The sequence below is a fragment of the Bubalus kerabau genome, chromosome 7 (genome assembly GCF_029407905.1).
Source record: "Bubalus kerabau isolate K-KA32 ecotype Philippines breed swamp buffalo chromosome 7, PCC_UOA_SB_1v2, whole genome shotgun sequence".
NCBI lineage: Eukaryota > Metazoa > Chordata > Mammalia > Artiodactyla > Bovidae > Bubalus > Bubalus kerabau.
The window spans coordinates 65,596,560-65,617,363 of record NC_073630.1 but is presented as its reverse complement, the minus strand read 5'-3'; the positions used below and the strand labels follow the sequence as shown (position 1 = coordinate 65,617,363).

General features: G+C 39.9%; 1 protein-coding gene across 4 annotated transcripts in view; it reads left to right on the top strand.

Moving 5' to 3' along the window:
* Positions 1-20,804, top strand: part of ATP8A1 (ATPase phospholipid transporting 8A1) — a 234,308-nt gene that overhangs the window by 15,736 nt on the left and 197,768 nt on the right. For all 4 annotated transcript variants that reach the window (XM_055588440.1, XM_055588437.1, XM_055588436.1 and 1 more), the window contains exons 2-4: positions 14,996-15,110; positions 16,812-16,911; positions 18,304-18,402. In XM_055588440.1, the coding sequence (XP_055444415.1) occupies positions 14,996-15,110; positions 16,812-16,911; positions 18,304-18,402 (314 nt within the window). The remainder of the gene's footprint in view (positions 1-14,995; positions 15,111-16,811; positions 16,912-18,303; positions 18,403-20,804) is intronic.

Below are 20,804 nucleotides of genomic sequence, written 5' to 3'. Positions count from 1 at the left end.
TTGTTTTTTTGGACACCTAGGAACTCTATGGATTCATCTCTCTGGAACTGATCATTCTGTTGCAGAGACTTTTCACTCCATAATCAGAGTTGATGAGAATAGTCTTTATGTCATCATTGTGTTCTTTTGGCTCTCGAGGTATTCCACACTGCAGGAACATCTTTCAGAGTGCAAAATTAAGACATTTGCTATAAAGTAGATGCTAAGCAAATGTTACTTGAATCCGCATCTGGTGAGTGATAGGGATAAGATCAAGCTGTTCAGATTTTGGAAGCTGAGCTTTTAACATGCTGACATGGTTTTGAAATCTCATGGAGTTTTCTTATTACCATGTCCAGGCCCATTGCACTTTGCTCAGCAATGGCCACAGATACTCCAGCAGATCTAAGGGGCTGATTTCTTTTTTTTTAAAGACATGGGGGAAATTTGCTTTTTATGGTTATTAATTTATTCATTATTTTGACTGCTGGCTCTTTGTTGTAGCACATACGGTTTCTCTTGTTGAGGAGTGCCGGCTCTAGAGCACAAGGGCTCAGTAGTTACGGCGTATGGGCTTAGTTGCCCCACAGCACATGGGATCTTAGTTCCCCGAATAGGGATCAAACCTGTATCCCTTGCATTGGAAGGTGGATTCTCAACCCCTGAGCCACCAGGGAAGTCCTAAGGGGCTGATTTCATATTTATAATTAGTGGTGGTAGCATGTGGAGGCACAGGAATTGCATTATGGGGCTCTTTCTGCGGTGGGTGATTTTTATTTATGGTGTCAGGAGGTTCTTGAAGCATCTTGAAGCAATCTGGCCTCTCATCGTTCCTGTTCTGCCTGTGAATTGGGTAGGGCTGATGGCAGCTGCACACATATGTAGGTATCCTTTAATGTCAGCCAGCACTGAGCTTGGCCTTTGAAGTCTTTGCAGCCCACCTGCTGGCATTCATACATCGCGGTATAATCTGCTTAGTGGAGGTTTCTCTCTCCTGTTTGAGCCACATCCTGACAAACCGAAGGCAACTGTGCCTTCCGTGCTTTTTTGCCACTGACTCTTTTTTTTTCTCTGAGCCTGTCTTGCCTAACCAGTCTTGGTGGGTTCTTTAACACCACCCCCACAGCGCTCATAGCAGCTGAGCCATCGCCCAGCCACTTGTGGCTCCACTCCACTGTCAGACAGACACCATGCTCTCAGGGTCATGGCGGAGCTCCCCGGTGCCCCCTTAGGGATGCCCTATTTTTCTAGCTGGGTTCATGGACTTGTTGGATATTTCACATGCCAGATTGTGACACAGCTTGTCATCAATAGGCAGAGGAAAGTTTCACTTCTTTCCTAATGCTGGGTAGTATCCAGTTCTATAGAGTAAAAAGCTGTTCTTGCTCATGGTGATTCATGGTGCTGGGTGTGCTGTGCTGACTGCTCCCAAACCACAAATTAGCAGGTAGGCTTTGGTTTCTTCACTGGCTGTTTTTGACACTTGAGACAATGTTTAAAAAATAAAGGTGAATTATATTTTTCTCTCTTGCAAAAGCACAATGGAGATAAACAGGCGCCCATCAAATTCCATTGACTTATTCTGAGAATAGTGCAGCAGCAAAATGATGTACACGGGTGTTTTTGTTTCTTTTGATAAAATGAGAACTAGCCTTGGAATCAGAAGACTATTAGCCTATCCACCTGTTTTTCTATTGTAAAATGCACCAGTAGCTCTAAAAATAAAAGTTGTAATAATTCAGATAACTTCATGATTGCTTATTATTCCTTTTTCCAATATGCTTCAAAGACTGACTTATTCAGAACTTTAATTCTGTTCTGTCTTCCCATGATTGTGTTGTGGTGAAATTAACGGGGTTACTTTCTGCAAGCATTTTTATCAACTAATTCAACAATTTTTTTTCCATATACAAAGTGGTTAAAACTTGCTTGTGCATTGACACTATCTTAGTGGTTCTCTGATGACTTCATAACTGTCTTTAAAAAAAAAAAAACTCTTTTTAAAAAGATGACATCATGGAATTCTGGAGTTGGAGGGAGCTGTGTGCACTGTCCCTGAGATAGCCTGCTGGCGTTTGGTTATTCAGCTCTGGCTCGAAAACCCTTCAGTGACAGGAGTCACACCCCCTTGTCAAACAGCCCTTTCCACTCTCAGACAGTACTAATTCTTAGCAAGTTCTTTCTTGCTAAGAAAGCAATAAAAGCGATTAAACCATTTGTCTCCTACATGTCTTGCTGGGCCAAATATGCTCCATATTATATTTACACAGTTGATTCTTTTAGGCATTAGTGTAGGATCTTCAATTTATTCAATCTCCCAAAATCTTCCTGAGTTGATTCTTTCATGTCATTTGCATATTTACTAATCGTACCAGCATGTTATCCAGTATGAGACAGAATGTTATCCTGTCTCATTGGAACCCAGGCAGTCTGGCTCCAGATCCCCCAGGAAGTTATGCATCTACTTTAACTATCCAGGGATCCCCTTGGATCATAGAAGGGCCCCATGGGACTCAGGCTTTGGGGTCTCTAATTCTATCCAGAGCTGCCCTTGTTTGTTCTCTGTACCTCTACTCCATTGTCTTCACATCTTTGCCGTCCATGTGGCTGCATGGGGGTGGGGGTGCGGGGAGGGCCATCACCCCCGCAGCCTGACTCGCTGACTCTCCGTGCCCAGCCCGGTCCCTGCCCAGTGCCGAGTCTGTCTGCTAGTGTCTCCGGACCACAAGTCCACTTTCCCAGAAAGAAGTCCAGCTGGCCCTGCCGGTCAGGTGCCCCTGTTGACCCTGATACCCAGGGTCAGAGAACTAAGCCAGGGGAGGGGAGTAGGGGCAGGAGCCAAGGCTGACCCAGGGAAGGCTCCATCAGGAGGGCTTGAAAGAAGTGGGGAGCCAAAGGAAAGCTCCTGTAGAAGTTCCTTTATGGATGTTTGTCAGCCAGTAGTGAATCTACATCATTGCCTAATCTTGGGATCCAGTGTCTCAGTTTTTTAAGGACAGGGTGCGTCTAGTCTTGTTGAAGTACAGAATGCTAAGGATTTGGCCAATAACATTAATATTCAGGTTTAGGTAGTGTAAAGGACCTTTTTAACCTGGAGGAGGGTCCCACAACCCAGCCAGGATTCTTGCCTGGAGAATCCTATGGACAGAGGAGCCTGGCGGGCTACAGCGCATAAGGGTCTCGAAGAGTTGGACATGACTTAAGTGACTTAGCACACATGCACAAAGGACCTTTTTTATAGGGAAAAAAATTCCCTTCAATCTCTGACTATACATTTTGGGTATGAGAAACACCACTTTAAAAACAATGACCCCCTGAATTCTCAATGCAAAAGGAAAGTATTCCTTTTAACTTTCAAATTAACTATTTTTAGAAATTACCATAAATCCTTTAGAAGCTGTAGATCCCATTATTAAAATCTGTGAACTTTGAAAGCATGACTGTAGACTACACTTTTCATGAACAGTAGTTTATAATGTACAGAATCCATCTACTTTCCTTTTTAAAACACTTTGCCCTTTCCCATGGTTCTTCTGTGATTAGTGATACTTTATTTAACTATTCTGCAAGTTCTCACAGTTTTATAGATTTAAAAATATTGTATATGTGTATATACACACACACGCTACAAAACATGAGCGTCTATCAATATTTAGAGCAGCTAGGTACTGCCTTGTCTTTTTTTCTTTTTAAAATAATTCCCTACCATCTCTTTTGCATTCGTTCCTCCAACTACTATTCATTCTAACCTTCCTAGTTTTAGGATAATTATCCTTGATGCCAAATGAAGTGAAGGAGGAGAAGTAAGAACTGAGTTCTGCTTCTTATGATCTGTTAACATCACGCCATCCATTTCAGGCAGTGGACCTATCCCATGAATTCACTGTATTGCAAAGGAAGCAAGGAAGCGCTTTTGTAGCCACTCAGCATTTTTTAAAACACTTTTCCTCCATTCTTAGGTGTCTGCGCATCTGTTGTTATTTGCTATTGAACATGTAAGTCTATTTCCAACCTTTCCCATGATCTTTTAATCTACTTTTCCTTGTCCAAGGCCATGTTATGCTGCAACAGTGGTCTCTGACCACACCTCTTTCCCCTAAGACAGGACCTTTCACAATTAGTCAGCATGTTACTTCAGCTTTCCGGACTTTTGCCCCTTTTGGGTTTTGATACTAATTTGAAATACATCCTCTTAACCTAGAAGATATGTCTGGCTTAGCCTGGTATTCCCCTCCAACTACCAAAAGTTCCGTGGTACAGTTAGGTTTTCTAAACCTTATCACTTCTGCATTGATTAGAATCCAGTCCATGGTAACAATTCCTCATCTTATTTCCTGTACCTTCTCAAGTGATGAGCTTGCTGCCAAGACGAGTCAATGATGCTTTTAGCTAATTGAGGCTTCTAGGAGATGCCGGATGTGTGTCTGGTGGTTGAAACCCTTCATTGCTAGTTCAGTCTGTTTCTGTGCCAATGTTTAATCTATATTGGGAACATACCACTTATTCTTCTGTCTGACCGAAGGATCTGTGGACTATCCCTAAGGGGATATCATTACATTTATATTATCTTTCATTGTTCTCCTTTTCCTGTTAAGTATGATTTGGCATTAGTGTTTTCTTTAGTATTTGCAGTAACTCAGCATGCCCAAGATGATTGTTTCTCTAGGTTAGTATCCAAAGCTGGGAGCCACAGAAATTGAGTGCTTACTATGTGTGAGGCCCAACACTAGGCGTGCATAGGTAGGTTCCCGTGTAATATTGCTTAAGATTAGCCTTTCCTCTGAACGTCAGGAATACTTTTTTCGGTGTCTATCACTCAGAATTTGTTGTGCTATTTTGGAGCTTGTTGCAGTTCAGCATGAGTACAGGGAGTGTTAAACCACTTTTTTTTTTCCTGTTTTAAACAAGAAATAATGTCGATTTTCACACTTGTTTATTTTTAGATCAGTTCCCCAAAGTATATACACTTAAAGAAAAATACCAGTTGACCATGTATGGTAATGCTAGGTCCCGATAGGAAGATATATTCATGGGTATCAGGATGGAGATAAGACTATAAAATTCTGGGAATTTTTAGATGCCTGATAATAAAATAGAAAATTTAGTAAACACTTATTGTATGCAAGGGACTTTCTTGAAGTGTTATTTATTCCATATCAGAATAGCATACCTGATAGACATGTGCCCTCGTGCCTGGGCTGTTCTCAGAGTTTAAGTCAGGTACATCTGTAATATCTAGTAGTAGTATTCTCAGTTGACGTATACCTCAGGATACAGGTGAACCGATTAATATTGGAGTGGTCAAAAGACCACTGTATATTCAAAGCTTTTTCAGATGATACTTCAAGGAAGATTGGTTAGGGAGACTGCTTTGACATCTAATAGTACCCACAAGGCAGGAGAAAGTCATGGTTGGAAAAACTGTGTTGAGGTGGAATAGGGCCAGTAGAGGAGAAATGGGGTCAGAGGGAGAGGTTAGGGCAAGCCTACCTATGGAATGAATAAATGCATCCCTCAGTGTTAAAGCTCTAGAAGGGACTTGGACTTTACCCATTTCCAAATGTTATCCTGGCTTCTCAACTCACTGGCCTGCTGACCATCAGCAGTTCTCCATATGAGAGCAAAGTTTCTCCATCATTTTGAGAAGAATTGTTGGGGGTGGGGAGTGAACTCTTTGTAACATGAAAAGCAATTTTTTGAAGCTGATAACTGTGTTTTACATCATCTGGGTAAGTGGATCTTCTTTGTTATGGCATTTTGTTATAACTTAAATGGGCTTGGAGATAATGAGCTTACATCACAATTGCATGAACAAGAGGGTAAAAGAGAAGAAGCTGGGTGTGTGGGAAGCTTTTTGACTGTTGTGCAAGTTCCTTAGGGTGGAAAGACCTATAGAATGTACTGGACTCAGGACTTGGATTGGGCAGCTCTTAACATCAGAGGAGATCTGATCCATCAAGCAGGGTGTGTTGGGAAGGGTTCCAGGCAGCTTCATAATATTTGGGGGGCAGGGTAATTGCTTATGGTTCCAAGTCATTGTTCCATGCAGAGCAGAAAAGCCAGCTTGACTTGGGAACAGAGAATAGGTTTCAGCTCCTTGAAGAAGAGAGACCAGGTTTGGGTCCAGTGTCAATGCCCACCTACATACTTAAATGGACATTGGGACAGGACTTGGCGTCTAGCAGAGGACTGAAATGCCTCTGCTTCAATTCATACAATTCATAATATTCAAGTAGGTAGAATAGTTCCCAGAATCAAGTGAAAAGCTTTTCCAGGAAGATAAAGGAGCATGCAAAGCAGCTGGACTAATGGACAGGCCTCAGAATCCATCTTATCCATGGTTATTAGCCTTTTCATATGTCAAAACGGCAAATTGCCTGTGATTAGCTTAGCATGGGTCATGTGCCCACCTTTAAAGTCAAAAAGGGGAATTGTATTTTGAGGGACCAGTCCCACTGCCTACAGTAGGGGGAACGGAGTTCTCCAAGGAAAACCAACAGTTCTTTTCAGGAGAAGCAGACGCTGAACTGGAATGATCAGCAGATGTTCACTGCATAGAGCCTGAATCAATATTCGGAACAAGAAGGTGTATTGATGCAACTGAAAATTTCATTTCCCCTCTGGCTATTGTAGTCATGGTATAGAAATTTGAGATGCATTGCTGAGTAGCTTCTATTTAATTTCCATGCTTTCAAAGGTGTTTATTTCTTCAATGCCATGTTTGAAATTGTAGTATGTACGTTTTAACCTTTAAAGCACCTAGTTCATTGCTGCCAGAGTAGTGGTTCCTTCCTTTTGTTCCCTCTCTGTCTGGAAACAGCTGCAGTCAGGCTCACAATCGAATGTTTGAAACGACTGTTCCACCCCAACAATGCAGAATATGGGACTTCAAGTCTTTTTTGTAGCTCTAGTAACTGCTTCTGTATTTCTAATTATGTAAACAGTATATATGGTAACCACTAAAAACACAATAACTAAAATATAAATGTCTAAATTGTTCAACCAAAGATTGTTTTACTCCAGACACTGGAACCAAAAACAAAAAATTGTTAAACAAGGACTTGTAGTTTATTTTTATTTTCCCCAGCGAACAAAATAAAAACCTATTAAACCTTGGAAAGGACCATGGATAATACTTATAACTTCCTACTGAGTAGCACCTAACTTGAGTCACACCTAAATTCTGCAGTTGTGCCTTTAAAGTCTCTGGCTAGTTTTCTAGTTAGTATTTTTATATTAGACTGTTGTCTAAAGATTTCATTCTAGCTAAGGAAATGCAAGAAACCAATATGGTCTAATATTAGAAGCCACTGAGTAAAAGGATATATATTAATAGTTGGACTCTCCTGATTATGTTTAGGAGGCCATATATATATTCTGATTCCATTTACAGCCTTGCTTATAATTGTGATAAAGCCAAGCCTGCAAAAGCATACTGGTTCAGAACCATATTACCAGGCAACAGAATGGTTTTGTGTCTTGTTCTCTTCTCCCTCCCACCTACCCACCCCTGCTTCTGTTGCATAACCCCATACAGATGACAATTTTAGGAAAACATGTACTTATTTGATATTAATTTATAAAATCATAGGGTAAAATCTGTTATTTTACTCTCTAGATTTATTTACTGGTCGCAACATTAATTAAATATTATCCTCCCAAATTTTAAACATTAGTACCTACCTCGGTAGGTCCCTAAGACTTTTCGTTTTTCTCATCTCAAACGTTTTGAAGGAGAGAGTAGCTTTATAATCTCTGGATAGAGGATAGGGTGACAGGGACCAGTTGGATGATAGTATTTTGCTACATTGCTAACATGATCATTTAATCCTCGTGTGAACCCTATTTTATGTGAGGAGGCTGAGGCTCAGATGTAAAATAATTTTCTCAGTGCTATATAGAAGTGTCATAATCTGAATCAGAACACAGATCTTACTAGAAAACCTGTTCCTTCTCCCCACAGCCTGCCTTTTTGATTTCAACAGGAAAAACAGTGGCTGAACTACATGTGTGCATGAAGAGCTAGGCACTTATTGTCTGGAGTGCTTTTTACATATCCATTATCTCATTTAGTCTGTACAAAATCCTGTGAAAGAAGGTAGGCAGTCAGAGCTAAGTAATCCATCTAAGGTGACCATATCTCACAACTAAGGACCTAAACCATCTCTCTGACTCCACGGTGTGTGCCCCCAAGCACTGTAATGCCTTCCTTGATTAGACTGTGTTTCTGTTATTATTGCTGAACTTGATATAATTAGAGAAAGATGTGTGCTATCTAAGGCTAGAGTTTTCTGGCTGTAAAGAGAATTCTATGAAGTGGTTAATCACTTGCTATATTTAAAGTGCTAAATTTCTTTCCAGTCTTGGGCTTTGGTTTGGAGCATCAGACAGTGGGCACGTGTGACATCAGACAGGACGAAATGATGATAGACATAGAGAGGCTATGAGGGGCAGACCAGCTCCACCTCGCAAAAAATGCCAAGTATAATCCACTTCTTCCCTGTCACCACTGTCTCACCCACGCCTCATTGTCTTACCTGAATTAACTTGGCCTCAAAACGATCTTCCTGCCTAAAACTTTTCTGTGGATTCCTACCACACGAAGGATATAAATTCAAGTTTCTTATTGTTTCTGCCAGTCTGGCTCTGTCCCTTCTTGTTTGATGGCTCCCCCTGCTCACAACCACTGGTCCTCCTGTTTCTGGAAATGCCAAGGCCATGCTTGCCTCCTTGGCTTTGTTCCTGCTCTTCCCTGGTTTGGTTCACACTGTCTTCTATCTTTTCTCATTGAGGGCTCAGCTCAGCCTCTCCTTGGAGAGACCTTCCCTTGCTGCTCAGTAGAAAGCTCCAATAGCAGTAATGACAACAGCAACAACAGTGGGAACAGCTAGTATTTATTGAGCTCTTCTTACTGAATGCAAAGCATTGCTCTTCATACCTATTAACTACCATGTCCTTCACAACCCTCCTTTGAGGTCGGTATCATTATCAAGTCCATTATATTGATGGTGAAACTGAGGCACAGAGAGTTCTGTCAATAATTTGTCAATCACCTGTTTTCCTTCCTTCATCCTACATATCATGATCTGTAGTTATCTTGCTTTCTTCTTGAAAGTAAGTTCCTAAGAGAAGGGAACCTTCTTTTAAGCTGTTTCTTCAGCTTAAAAAAAAAAAAAAATACCTGGCTCATCGTAGGCACTTAACTATGTTGAATGAATGAATGAGCAAGTTGGGTCATGACGTTTATGACAGGAAATGGAAATTTTCAGAGATGTGCTTCTGCTGTAATTGTGTGAGAGGGTGCAAAGTCTTTCACCTTAAGTGTTGAGCATTTTTCTTCTCTACTCATACTGTGTGCATTTAAGCACATGACCGTGTATCTGGGCAGAGGAAGAAAGGAAAACTAGGTGTCAACATCCTTGATAGCCCAGTAGCCACTGGCCAGTGGGTGGGTGCCAGGTGGGTGCTGGCAGCGAACTATAGTCACTACTTATCTTTTCAAATGTGGAGACTCAACTGGGAGTACAAAGCACCATTTGACTCTGTGCCTGTGTTTTGGCTGCTGATTATGTAAAGCAGATGTTACTCTGAAACATCTGGCTCAAGTACGGAGATTTTTTTTTTTTTTTAATTTCCCTGTTCATCTGAACAAATGAGGTATTCACTGTTTTCTTCTTGGTGCTCAGCAGATTCTAATTTCACAGGATTTTAACGCTGAAAGAGAATTTCAGATTACAGTGAATCCCAACATGGGAACAAATCCTGTTCTGAGAGAGTGCTCGTAAATTCAGTTTGTTCACAGGGCCGACAGTCGGGCATACAGTACTGTACTGTAATAGGTTTATAATATGTTCACATCTTTGAAATTTTGCAACTTGAGGGTTCATATGTAGGGGACTTACTGTATTTGCTTACATTTCTCATTTTACAAGGAAAGGCAATAGCCCCTAGGGATTATGTGCACAGGATCATGTAAGTCCTTAGTAGAAGAACTAGAGCTCACCTCCCAACTACTGAGTGAGTTTAATAATAAATGCTGTCAGGGGAGGATGGACCAAGTGTTCACCTCGGGGCCATGATTGAGATGCTGTCCCACAATCATCTTATGTTTTCTTGATCATGAAAATTATTCTTGAAAATTGAAATAGTCTGCAGGAGGTTGTTGCTTCTATATCCTTATTTAGTAATACAAAGTAATATCTAGTAGTACATTTCAGTAACTAAAAATCGTGTATGACTCCATTTCCTTATACTGAAATTACTGATCCCTCAAAAGTCTTGAAGTAGCATTTGGTCATTTTATAACCAAAAATGCAGAATTTGGTCTAGTAAAATCCCCAGGTTGATATGTGCTTAGGAAATATTAAGTAATTTTATCATTAATTGAAATAAACTATAATTCAGAAAACAACTGCTTTTCTGCTGGGGGAAATAATCAATTAGGATATTGAAAACACAAAATATGAAATTTTCAGCATGTCCAGAATTCTGAACTAGAGAATCATTGTCTATACTGTTTGGCCTTTTCTTTATTCCAATAAAAGCTGGCCCAGAGTAGTTTATTTGGGGAGACTGGTTTGATTCTTGCTGGCCTTAAATGGGAAAAGAATTTGAAAAAGAATATATGTGTGTATAATATATGTATAACTGAAGAACTTCACTATTCACCTGAATTGTTAATAAATTTTGCACCAATATCAAGTAAAAATTGTTTTAAATAGTAAAACTAAAGAGAAAAAAAAGACGCTGTAGACTTTGGGGAGTGTCACATCAAAATAAGCTGAGGTATTTCAGAAGCCACTATGGAGCCCTTGCTCATTCGTAATCCTTAAAGAGTTAGCTATGTGAAAGTGGCTGCGGAGGTTTGCCCTGTAGAACTTTTAGTGTCAGAAGAGTAATGATGCTTTAGTGGATGTCACAGGCCTGACTGAACACTGAGGACAATGGGGCAAACGCCTGAGTGATTCTCCTGGAGAATCCAAAATGTGAAAAAGGACTGTGTATCTGGTGGCATGGTCATCGTTGCCTTGTGTACATGGGGGCTGTGTTGAGTTGCTCCCAAGAACTTGCAAAGGGGAAAATGAGCTTGCCTTCTTTTTTCTGTGTAAGATCAGCACATGCTAGGAGCAGAGTTCTGTGCACGAGGGGCACATTTGTTCCTAGGCCTGCAGGTTTGGATGGTAATCCCACTGGCAGATTAAATGTCAGTTTGAATTTGGAGATGGAGATGGTCTGGAAAAGAGTGAGTCATGGAGTTAAAAAACTGGCAGTACTCTCCTCAGCTCTTTGGAGGGGAGGAGACGTGTTGGCCAACAGATCGGGTATCCTAGCCCCGTTGCCAAGGTATTCTGACAGGCTGTGAGTTTTTTGGTCCTACAGTGCATTGACCCTGTTGTGGAGTTGAGTGCATCAAGCCGTGCTGGCTGAACGCCATTTGGCTCATGTCGTCTAGCTACCAGTAGGTTGCTTCACGTACTCACCAGACACCATCACTTGGTCATTGGACTTTCAGTTCAACTGATTGTGGGACTTCAATTACTCTAGTTCCTATGGCAATTATTTCTCATCATAAACTTACTAATTGTCATTTTGAATTTATGAGTCAGTCTTACAGGCTTGGATAACCTGTGTCTATATCTAAGACAAAAATCTGTACTTGATATATTGTTAAATATGTTTTTTGCTCATCTGCTAGTTCTTCATATACTGAGTGCTTACTCTAAGCCATGGGTATGCTATTTAGAAAACTCTCAATGAAACAGGGGAAGCAGATGCAATAACAATTACAGAGTAAGGAGTGATACCTAACTCCTCCACTGAGAATATCCAGTTATGTTAAGTTAAGTACAACTAGAGAATATCAGTTCAGAACAGAGTGGGGAGCTAGTTTTCTGAGGCTTTTTGTCTAGCAAGGTACCATCAGCTGTACACTATGGTCTTTGTGCTGTCTTCAGGGAAAATCTAATGAAAGATTTTTAAAACTTTTAATATTGCTATGTCTCTATTTGATAATCTATAACTTGGTCTGTTCTGGCTGCTATAACATAATACCATAGACTACCTAGTTTGTGAATAACAAATTTATTTCTCACAATTCTGGAGGCTGTGTGTGTGTGTGTGTGTTAGTCATTCAGTCATGTCTGACTCATTGCGATCCCATGACTATAGCCCACCAGGTTCCCCTGTCCATGGAATTCTCCAGACAAGAATATTGGAGTGAATTGTCATTTCCTACTTCAGAGGATCTTCCTGACCCTGGGATCGAACCTGGATCTCCTGCACTGCAGGCAGATTTTCTACCCTCTGAGCCAGTAGGGAAGCCCTTTATGGAGGCTGGAAAATCCAAAATCAAGGCACTAGCAGATCTGGTGTCTGATGAGGGCCCACCTTCTGGTTAATACAGGACCATCTTCTTGCTATGTCCTCACAAGTGGAGGGGGTAAGGGATCTCTCTGGGCTTCTTTGAAAAGGGGAACTTTTAACTCCTCTTATTATGGTCCCACCATGATCTTGTAAAAGTTTCTCCTCCTGATAACATCACATCCAGGGTTAGGGTTTCAAACTATGAGTTTTTGGAGAAGACAATCCCTATATGAAATTTTGATTGTATACACTAAGGAGGAAAATCCATTGTGTTTAAAATGTGGCATGCTGCTGCTGCTAAGTCGATGCTGCTGCCAAGTCGCTTCAGTCGTGTCTGACTCTGTGCAACCCCACGGACTGCAGCCTACCAGGCGTCTCCGTCCATGGGATTCTCCAGGCAAGAACACTGGAGTGCGTTGCCATTTCCTTCTCCAGCTAAGTCGATAGTGACTGATAATTATTAACTGTGTGACCATGGATGGACAAAGCTACTAATAAGTCTAAAACTGTACCATGAGCATGACAGTATCTGATTTGGAACGCTGTGACCTCCAGAGTGATGAGTATACAATGTAATTGTCATATTGTATGTCTCTACATAAAAAGCTTTCAGTGGCTCACTGCCAAGCAGAGGATGCCACCCAAACTTCTTGACAAGCCTGAGAGGTCCCCTGAAACCTGCCTCCGTGCTTCTTCAGCACCGTATCTCCCCCATCTGTACTTTGCCTTTCGTGTATTCTTCAGCAGCTTTGTCCTATTTGCACTGATCTGCACACCTGACACTGTTTCTCACCCTCCTGGTCCCTACGCTATGTTCCCTCCACTTTGTAGGAAGCCCAAAATGTTTTCTGGTTTCACAGAGTAACAAAGGCTTCCCTGGTGGTTCAGACGGTAAAGAATCTGCTTGCAATGTGGAAGACCCAGGTTCGATCCCTGATTTGGGAAGGTGCCCTGGAGAAGGGAAAGACTACCCACTCCAGTATTCTTGCCTGGAGAATCCCATGGACAGAGGAGCCTGGGGGCTACAGTCCCTGTGGTCGCAAAGAGTGGGACACAACTGAGCGATTAACACTAGAGTAACAAAGCCCACTAGCAAGCTTTTATTGCCGAGTAGTTACCAGCACGTAACTGTGATTGGTGACTTTATCAGTGGGTGGAGAGGAATTGACTTGCTCTCAAAATGGCCTCCTAACCACTCCTTTGTCCTTAGGTTTTTGTTCGGCAAACAGTTATTAGGTACTTGCTGTTTGTTGGTACTGGTGTTAGAAGTTGAGTGACAAGCCAGTAATTGCCCTGGGGAGTTGCATTCTGAAAGAGGAGGCGGACTCAAGGGACAGGGAGGTACAGAGGCCTGTGGGAACACAGGGAAGGCTGCCTTTAACACAGAGAATACTTCAGAAGAGACCTCCCATTGGCAGGGCTTTTGGGAGGAGTTGGCACTGGCGAGGCAGAAAAGAGAGGAAAAGTGGGGTTTTGAGATAAAGTACAGTTGGCAACTCTTTCTAGGAAAGGAGTAAGGGACCAATTTAATTCAGTCTTATTTATTTCTCACTAGAAAGTAAAATAAGCAGTTTAATTTTTTTCTGCTCTTCTTGAAGCTGTATGTAAAAGTGTTGTCAACAATGCAGCAAGATGTTACCCAACTGAAATTGCCTGTATCCATTTACATTGTTTTAGTGACTGTGGGGTAACTGATCTTAAGAAACTTAAGTTCATCTGGGAACATAAATTCTAATTACTGGAAAGATTAAGATGATCATAGTGAGTTAGATCATTGTGGTGGTTACCTGTTTAAACCTTACTGTTTATCTTTTTCTCTATCTTTATCCACAAAGATAGAACAAAAACCAGAAATGCATTAAATGGTATGTTTAAAATTTCAGAATGTATTGTCATTACCTCTGTGTTGTTAGTCTTGTCTAAAACTATAAACCATTTTAGAATTATGTGCTGTTTTGGACGTGTTTATATGTAATGAAAGAACTAAGTTGACCATTTCTGGGGAAGAGTACAAATTAAAAATGGATGTTACTGTTTTTGAATTGGGTCAGCTTTGACATGACTCTTTTTTTTTTTTTTTTATCATCTTAAACTTTTATTCATTCATGAAAGTTCTTTTTTTTTTTTAAATGCTGCCTTTTATTAATAAATGTAGTAGAAATGTTCAATGTGGGAGGGGTTCTTTTTATTAGAACAGAAACAGCACCAATAAGGGGGGAACATATGGGCTTCCCCAATAGTTTAGTTGGTAAAGAATCCACCGCAATGCAGGAGACCCTGGTTTGATTCCTGGGTTGGGAAGATCCTCTGGAGAAGGGATAGGCTACCCACTCCAGTATTCTTGGGCTTCCCTTGTGGCTCAGCTGGTAAAGAATCTGCCTGTAATGCAGGAGACCTGGGTTTGATCCCTGGGTTGGGAAGATCCACTGGAGAAGGAAAAGGCTACCCACTCTAGTATTCTGGCCTGGAGAATTCCATGGACTCTATAGCCCATGGGGTTGCAAAGAGTCGGGCACGACTGAGTGACTTTCACTTTCATATAGCTTTTAACAGATTTTAGGCCCTAGGATAATTAGGAAATGTGGTTTTGGTCTGGATAATACAATGAAGCATTTCTTATCAAATAAGAAGAGTCTCTCTCTCTCTCTCTAAGGTTATGAGAAGACTGATGATGTTTCGGAGAAGACGTCACTGGCTGACCAGGAAGAAATAAGGACTATATTCATCAACCAGCCCCAGCTGACAAAATTCTGCAATAACCATGTCAGGTAGGAACTACCAAAGAATGATTGGGACCAGCTATTGCAACAGAGCTTGGGTGGGCATCTCCCTGGCCCAGCTGAAATGAAAATACTTGCAAGGAGCTTTCATTAAATCAGTTTAATATTTAAGAGCTTCTTGAAGGAGGGCAGATCAGCTGTTTCTCTATCTTCTAGCCAATAAAGCGATGTTAAAAAGAATATAAAAGTAGGAAAGAGCAGAAAGGCTAAGCAGCCATATGCTGCCGATTCTATTTATAGTATCTGAGTAATGAAAGCAGTTCATGGGTAGGTGCCTTTGTCTTAAACCTGTTAATAGACCTGTGAACTATTGTTTTTGATGAACAGGTTTTCACCTTTCAAAAGAAGTCTTTGCAATTCTCTTAGAACTCCTTTGTGTTAAACAGTCTTTGAATATTGACTTTTGACGCTTGCAGAATTTAGTGTGGTGTCCAGGAATGGAGGGTGTGAGAATTCCTTCACTGTTCTATTTTCCTTCCAACAATAATGTAAAGTATACCTCTTAGAAGCACTGTTCACAGAGTGGCCCCTGGAACCAAGTGAACGCCACCCCCCATCACCACCACATGCCAGCCCAGTGATCTCCTGGTGACAGAACTCCTAGATTTGTGAAATGACCATTTAAAATTAATTTTTACACCTTCAAATTCTAGAGTAACTTTTCTGAGCTTGAGTTATGTGGTTAATCTTCTATTTAATTAACAAGAGGACGATTGGATGTTTCTGAGGCCTAAATGATGGTATCTTCCTGATTATGGACACATCTGATGTGTTTAGTGTGGAGTCCTACTCAAGTGTCTAGAGCAGCAGTGAAGAAAATTCAAACAGACCCCCAGAAAACTCTCCATTTCACTGAAGTGGTCCAGGGAAGCCATCTCAATTTTATATTTCTGGTCCTGCTCAAATTGTTGATTTTGGGGGGCAAGATTTTATTTTCTATTAACATATTATACACTACCTTAGCTAAAGTTGCTCTTCTTTGTAAGCCATTGCTAGTAATGATAACAAGGGGATTGGCCAAAGAGAACAAAAGAAACTATGCAGAAAATTAAACTCTTACTACTTAGACAATTCCTTTTGTTACTGAGTCTCAGCTTTTGCTGCTTGCCTCAGGACAAGCCAGTAATAGACAAGTTGTTGGAAAAGGAATAATGACTTTATTCAGAAAATCAGCAACTGAAATGGTAGGCTCACGCCCTTACAGAGAACCGTCTTGCCTGAGTTAGAATTCAGGCGGCTTTTATACTGAAAGTGGAGGGAGTTAAGTCAGATACTTCCTGGTTCCCATCATCCTCAGAGACAATGTGTTAATTTCTTCTTGCAGGCATTTACAAGTGGGCGTGGTCAGTATGTTTCCTGTGAGCTAAACAAAGGTATTTTAGCTTAGTGCTCATTACCTAGTAGGCAGGGTTCAAAGAGATGGGCTATTATGCATCATTAAAGCTTGTAGGAAACATCCCTTTAGTGATTAACTTGTAATATTGTAATTGAAAACAAAAAATTCTTTCTTATTACACTTTCACTCCTTTTCATTGAGGTTACTGACCATTTGCAGTAGTCTTCTGGTTTAAAACAAAGAGCTGTTGTTCATCATCTAATTTTTTATATGGTGATAATAGAATTTTGTAAATGTGAGTGCTATTTGTGGAGTAATTAAGTTTTATGCTACTTTTCATTTTTGTTTTCTAGCACTGCAAAATACAACATAATCACATTCCTTCCAAGATTTCTCTACTCTCAGTTCAGAAGAGCCGCTAATTCATTTTTTCTCTTTATTGCACTGCTCCAGGTAAAGTCATGTTGTAAAACCTTAGCTCAGAATAATGTGTTCAGATATTAATAAATGTGTTTCTTAAGCCCATGACCAGTCTTCTGAAGCTTATCTAAATGCAGAGAGATAAGCTGGTTTGGGTGGGCATTTCTGGCTCCTGCTGTAAGCCAGGTCACAATACTGCTGCTGCCTCTTAAAGCCTTTTGATTCATTGTCATCAGCTTATTTTAAAGTGAAGTAAAGTAATACGGCAAGGACTTTTCATTTTGGATGGTGAAGAGGGATAGGATTTTTTCTTAAAATAGTAATTTATTTTAGGAACAGCAGTATTGTCAATTATGAACTTTAGAATGCAAAAGTTACCATTTTAAAGCTTTTTTTGTTTTGAACTTGGGTTAGTTGTAATCAGAAAGAAAGGTTTATTTTATTAAAAAGTACTATATGTTCATGTAAAAAGAGTAAGAAAATACAACAAAGCATAAAGAAAAAAATTGAACCTCTATTATTTCATCACCAGGAAAACACAGCTACTCTCTTAAAATTTGAGTGTGTATCCTTCTGGTCTTTTTTTTTTTTCTATCCCAAGCATTGTTAATTGACTTACAAAAGGGGGATCATAAAGTGTATCTATTTTATTATCTGCTTACCCATATAGTAATGTATGGATATTTTTTCCCATATAATTCATTGTATTTCTAAAATACCATTTTTAATGCTTTATGAAATTTTATTGGCTTGGTCAAAAAGTTTGTTCAGGGTTTTCCATAAGGTGTTAGGGAAAGATCCGAACAAACTTTTTGGCCAACCTAACTGGAGAAGACTCTTGCAAGTCCCTTGTGCTGCAAGGAGATCCAACCAGTCCATCCTAAAGGAGACCAGTCCTGGGTGTTCATTGGAAGGACTGATGCTGAGGCTGAAACTCCAGTACTTTGGCCACCTCATGTGAAGAGTTGACTCATTGGAAAAGACCCTGATGCTGGGAGGGATTGGGGACAGGAGGAGAAGGGGACGACAGAGGATGAGATGACTGGATGGCATCACCAACTCGATGCACATGAGTTTGGGTGAACTCCGGGAGTTGGTGATGGACAGGAAGGCCTGGCATGCTGCAATTCATGGGGTCGCAAAGAGTTGGACAGGACTGAGCAACTGAACTGAACTGAATATTGAATGCATGTGCTGTAATTTAGTTAACCAGTCCCCCTTAGTAGGTGTTAGTCCTACAAACGACTGCTTCCGTGAAACTAATATACTGTCTTCCAGCTCACCTGGTGTTAGTCCACCAAGTTGGTAAAATCAATGAAGCATATTTAAGAAGCATTAAGACTTTGTTGTTTTCAAATGTATTATAAACTTGCTAGTTTTACTGAATTTCTCTTCCATTTTTATTTATTTTTTTCCTTCAAATAGCAAATACCTGATGTATCACCAACAGGTCGCTATACAACACTGGTTCCTCTCTTATTTATTTTGGCTGTGGCAGCTATCAAAGAGATAATAGAAGATATTGTAAGTACTTTTTTTTCATAAATGTAACACTGTTATTTAATGTACATATTTTAAAATAGCAATTTCTTCCTAAGTTGTTTTATTCTTGATACAGGCTGTTTAAAATATTCATCTTAAAAGTGTTTAAGATAATGCTCCCATTCCTGGAGTTAATTCCTCTTGATTTCTATAGGATTAATATTACAGAATGCTTGTTACAGTAATCTCTTAAGTTTGTGCCTTTGTGATGAAATAAATTAATTTGAATGTAGTAATTAGCTTAGAGAGAAAACTATATTTGAACATTATTTTCAAGTATGCTCAGTTTCAATTTGAAGGTTATTTCAAGTTAAAACACCATAACCTCCAAGTTATGTCAGGTAAAAAATTTTTTGTATTTTTTTATTTTTCCATTTTCCGTAGTTTTCACCTCATTAAACACCTTCGATTCTTTTTCATTTTTTTTTTTTACTAGTTCTCAGTTCCTTTTATTTTATTAAAGGAAAGTAACAACAAATTTGCTATTTTTATTATTCTGTAGTAGTAAAGAAAAGGGGAAGTAAGTCAGTTTCCCCTTGATAAAATAAGTTGCCCAAAATAAAATTAGGCTTTTCTTTTTCCTCTGTTTCACCATTATTTTAGCTACTTTAGTTGAGGAAGCTAGTATTTTTTTTCTATGCCCTTTAAATACATTGGCTGTCTGAAATGACTATCTGTCAAGCCTTAGGCAAGTCAGATGGTAAGATGAGGAAAGACTGAGACATTCTTTAGAAAGCTCCAATGTAAAGCTGTACAAATATTGATATTATTTTGTAAAGAATCAAATTGGGATCTCATGAAGAACACATGAGCTGTAGCATTGTTAGGCCAATTAGAAATGGGTCAACTGACCACAGAGATCATCAGCCTCATCCAAGTATCTAGGTTGTATGTGTGCATGCGCCTGTGTATAAACCATCATAATCTCTAGTTGAAAATGGCTTACTTACTGGGACCACTAGCTGAAAATTCATGAGACTCTTCTCTTGCCTTTATCACTCTGTGCAGACTTACACTCCTTGACTTGCACTTGGCGGTCCTTGAGAATTGGTCTTTAATACAGTTGTCTTTCTTTGCCTTATGCATTCCCCTTTCTTCCTCTGTTAAGCCTAATTTTCATTGAGTACCTCTTATTTGCTAGGTATTATGCTGTTGTTTTTGCATTTTTTTTTTCATTTAATTCCTTCAGTGACTTTGAAAGCTAGATTTAGCTTCATTTTAAAGTTCAAAAAGCTGAAGCTTAGAGAGGGTGTGTAACTTGTGCAAGAAACTGTTAAAATCTGAATTACATCCTATCCTATGCTCTTCCTCTGTTTTAGTGTGGTGAGTCACCAACAATAATAATAACATTTATTTAGCTTAAGGGGGATGGAGGAGAGGTAGGTTCAATCCCTGAGTTGGGAAGATCTGCTGGAGGAGGAAATGGTAATCCACTCCAGTATTCTTGCCTGAAGAATGCCATGGACAGAGGAGCCTGGCAAGTGATGGTCCAGGGGATCACAAAGAGTCTAGCATGACTGAGCACACACTACAGACATAACAACCTTCAAAAGATTACTGCTATTATCCCCATTTTAGAGATTAGGGAGAGGAGGCACAGAGGGGTAAGGTAACTTGCTCAGGGTCACAGGGCTGATAACTGAGACTGTCAGAAATCAGACAGTTTGGTTCCAACGAGCTCTGCCTTATAATCACTGCTATAAGCTGCTTTTCCTTTTTTTTTTTCCCTCTTTTCTCTAGAAAAACTGCCAGTTCTCTAGCTTTTGTTTCTAGTATCCCTTTCTATGAAAATATATGGTAAATAAAATGGTAGGCAAGAAATCTGTTTGCTTGTTTTTAACAGAACTCGTATTGGCACAGCATAATAATTGGGTACTCCTGGGAAGCAGGTACCCAGGCAATTCCTGAAGGGTATAATAATAGTTTTGTGGGCAATAAGAGCATCATGTGAAGTAGTTCTCCAGTAAAAACATTTTTAAGAAATTGACTAACAATGTTCTGTAGGAGTTGTTTAATACATTTATATCAACCTGTAATAGGAAGATTGAAATGTTACTTTCTAGAAAAGGAAAAGCAATCAAATAATAGTCTAGATATTTGGACAGAGTATCTTTATCAGTAATTATTAATACATTCATTTGTTCATTCATTCAGCAAAAATGTATGAAGCAGTGCTTAGATGCCAGGCATTATTCATTAGGATTTGTATTTGGATGTGTTAAACTTTTGCTGCAGTGATAAATCATGTCCCAAATATCAGTGTCTTTAACATAAGTTGATTTTTCATGTACTCGAAGACACTGCAATTTTTGTCCAGGAGGAAGGCAGGGAGGGAAGCCCACTGTTCATGTAGCCACTTAGGAATGCAGCTGAATCAGGGCTCT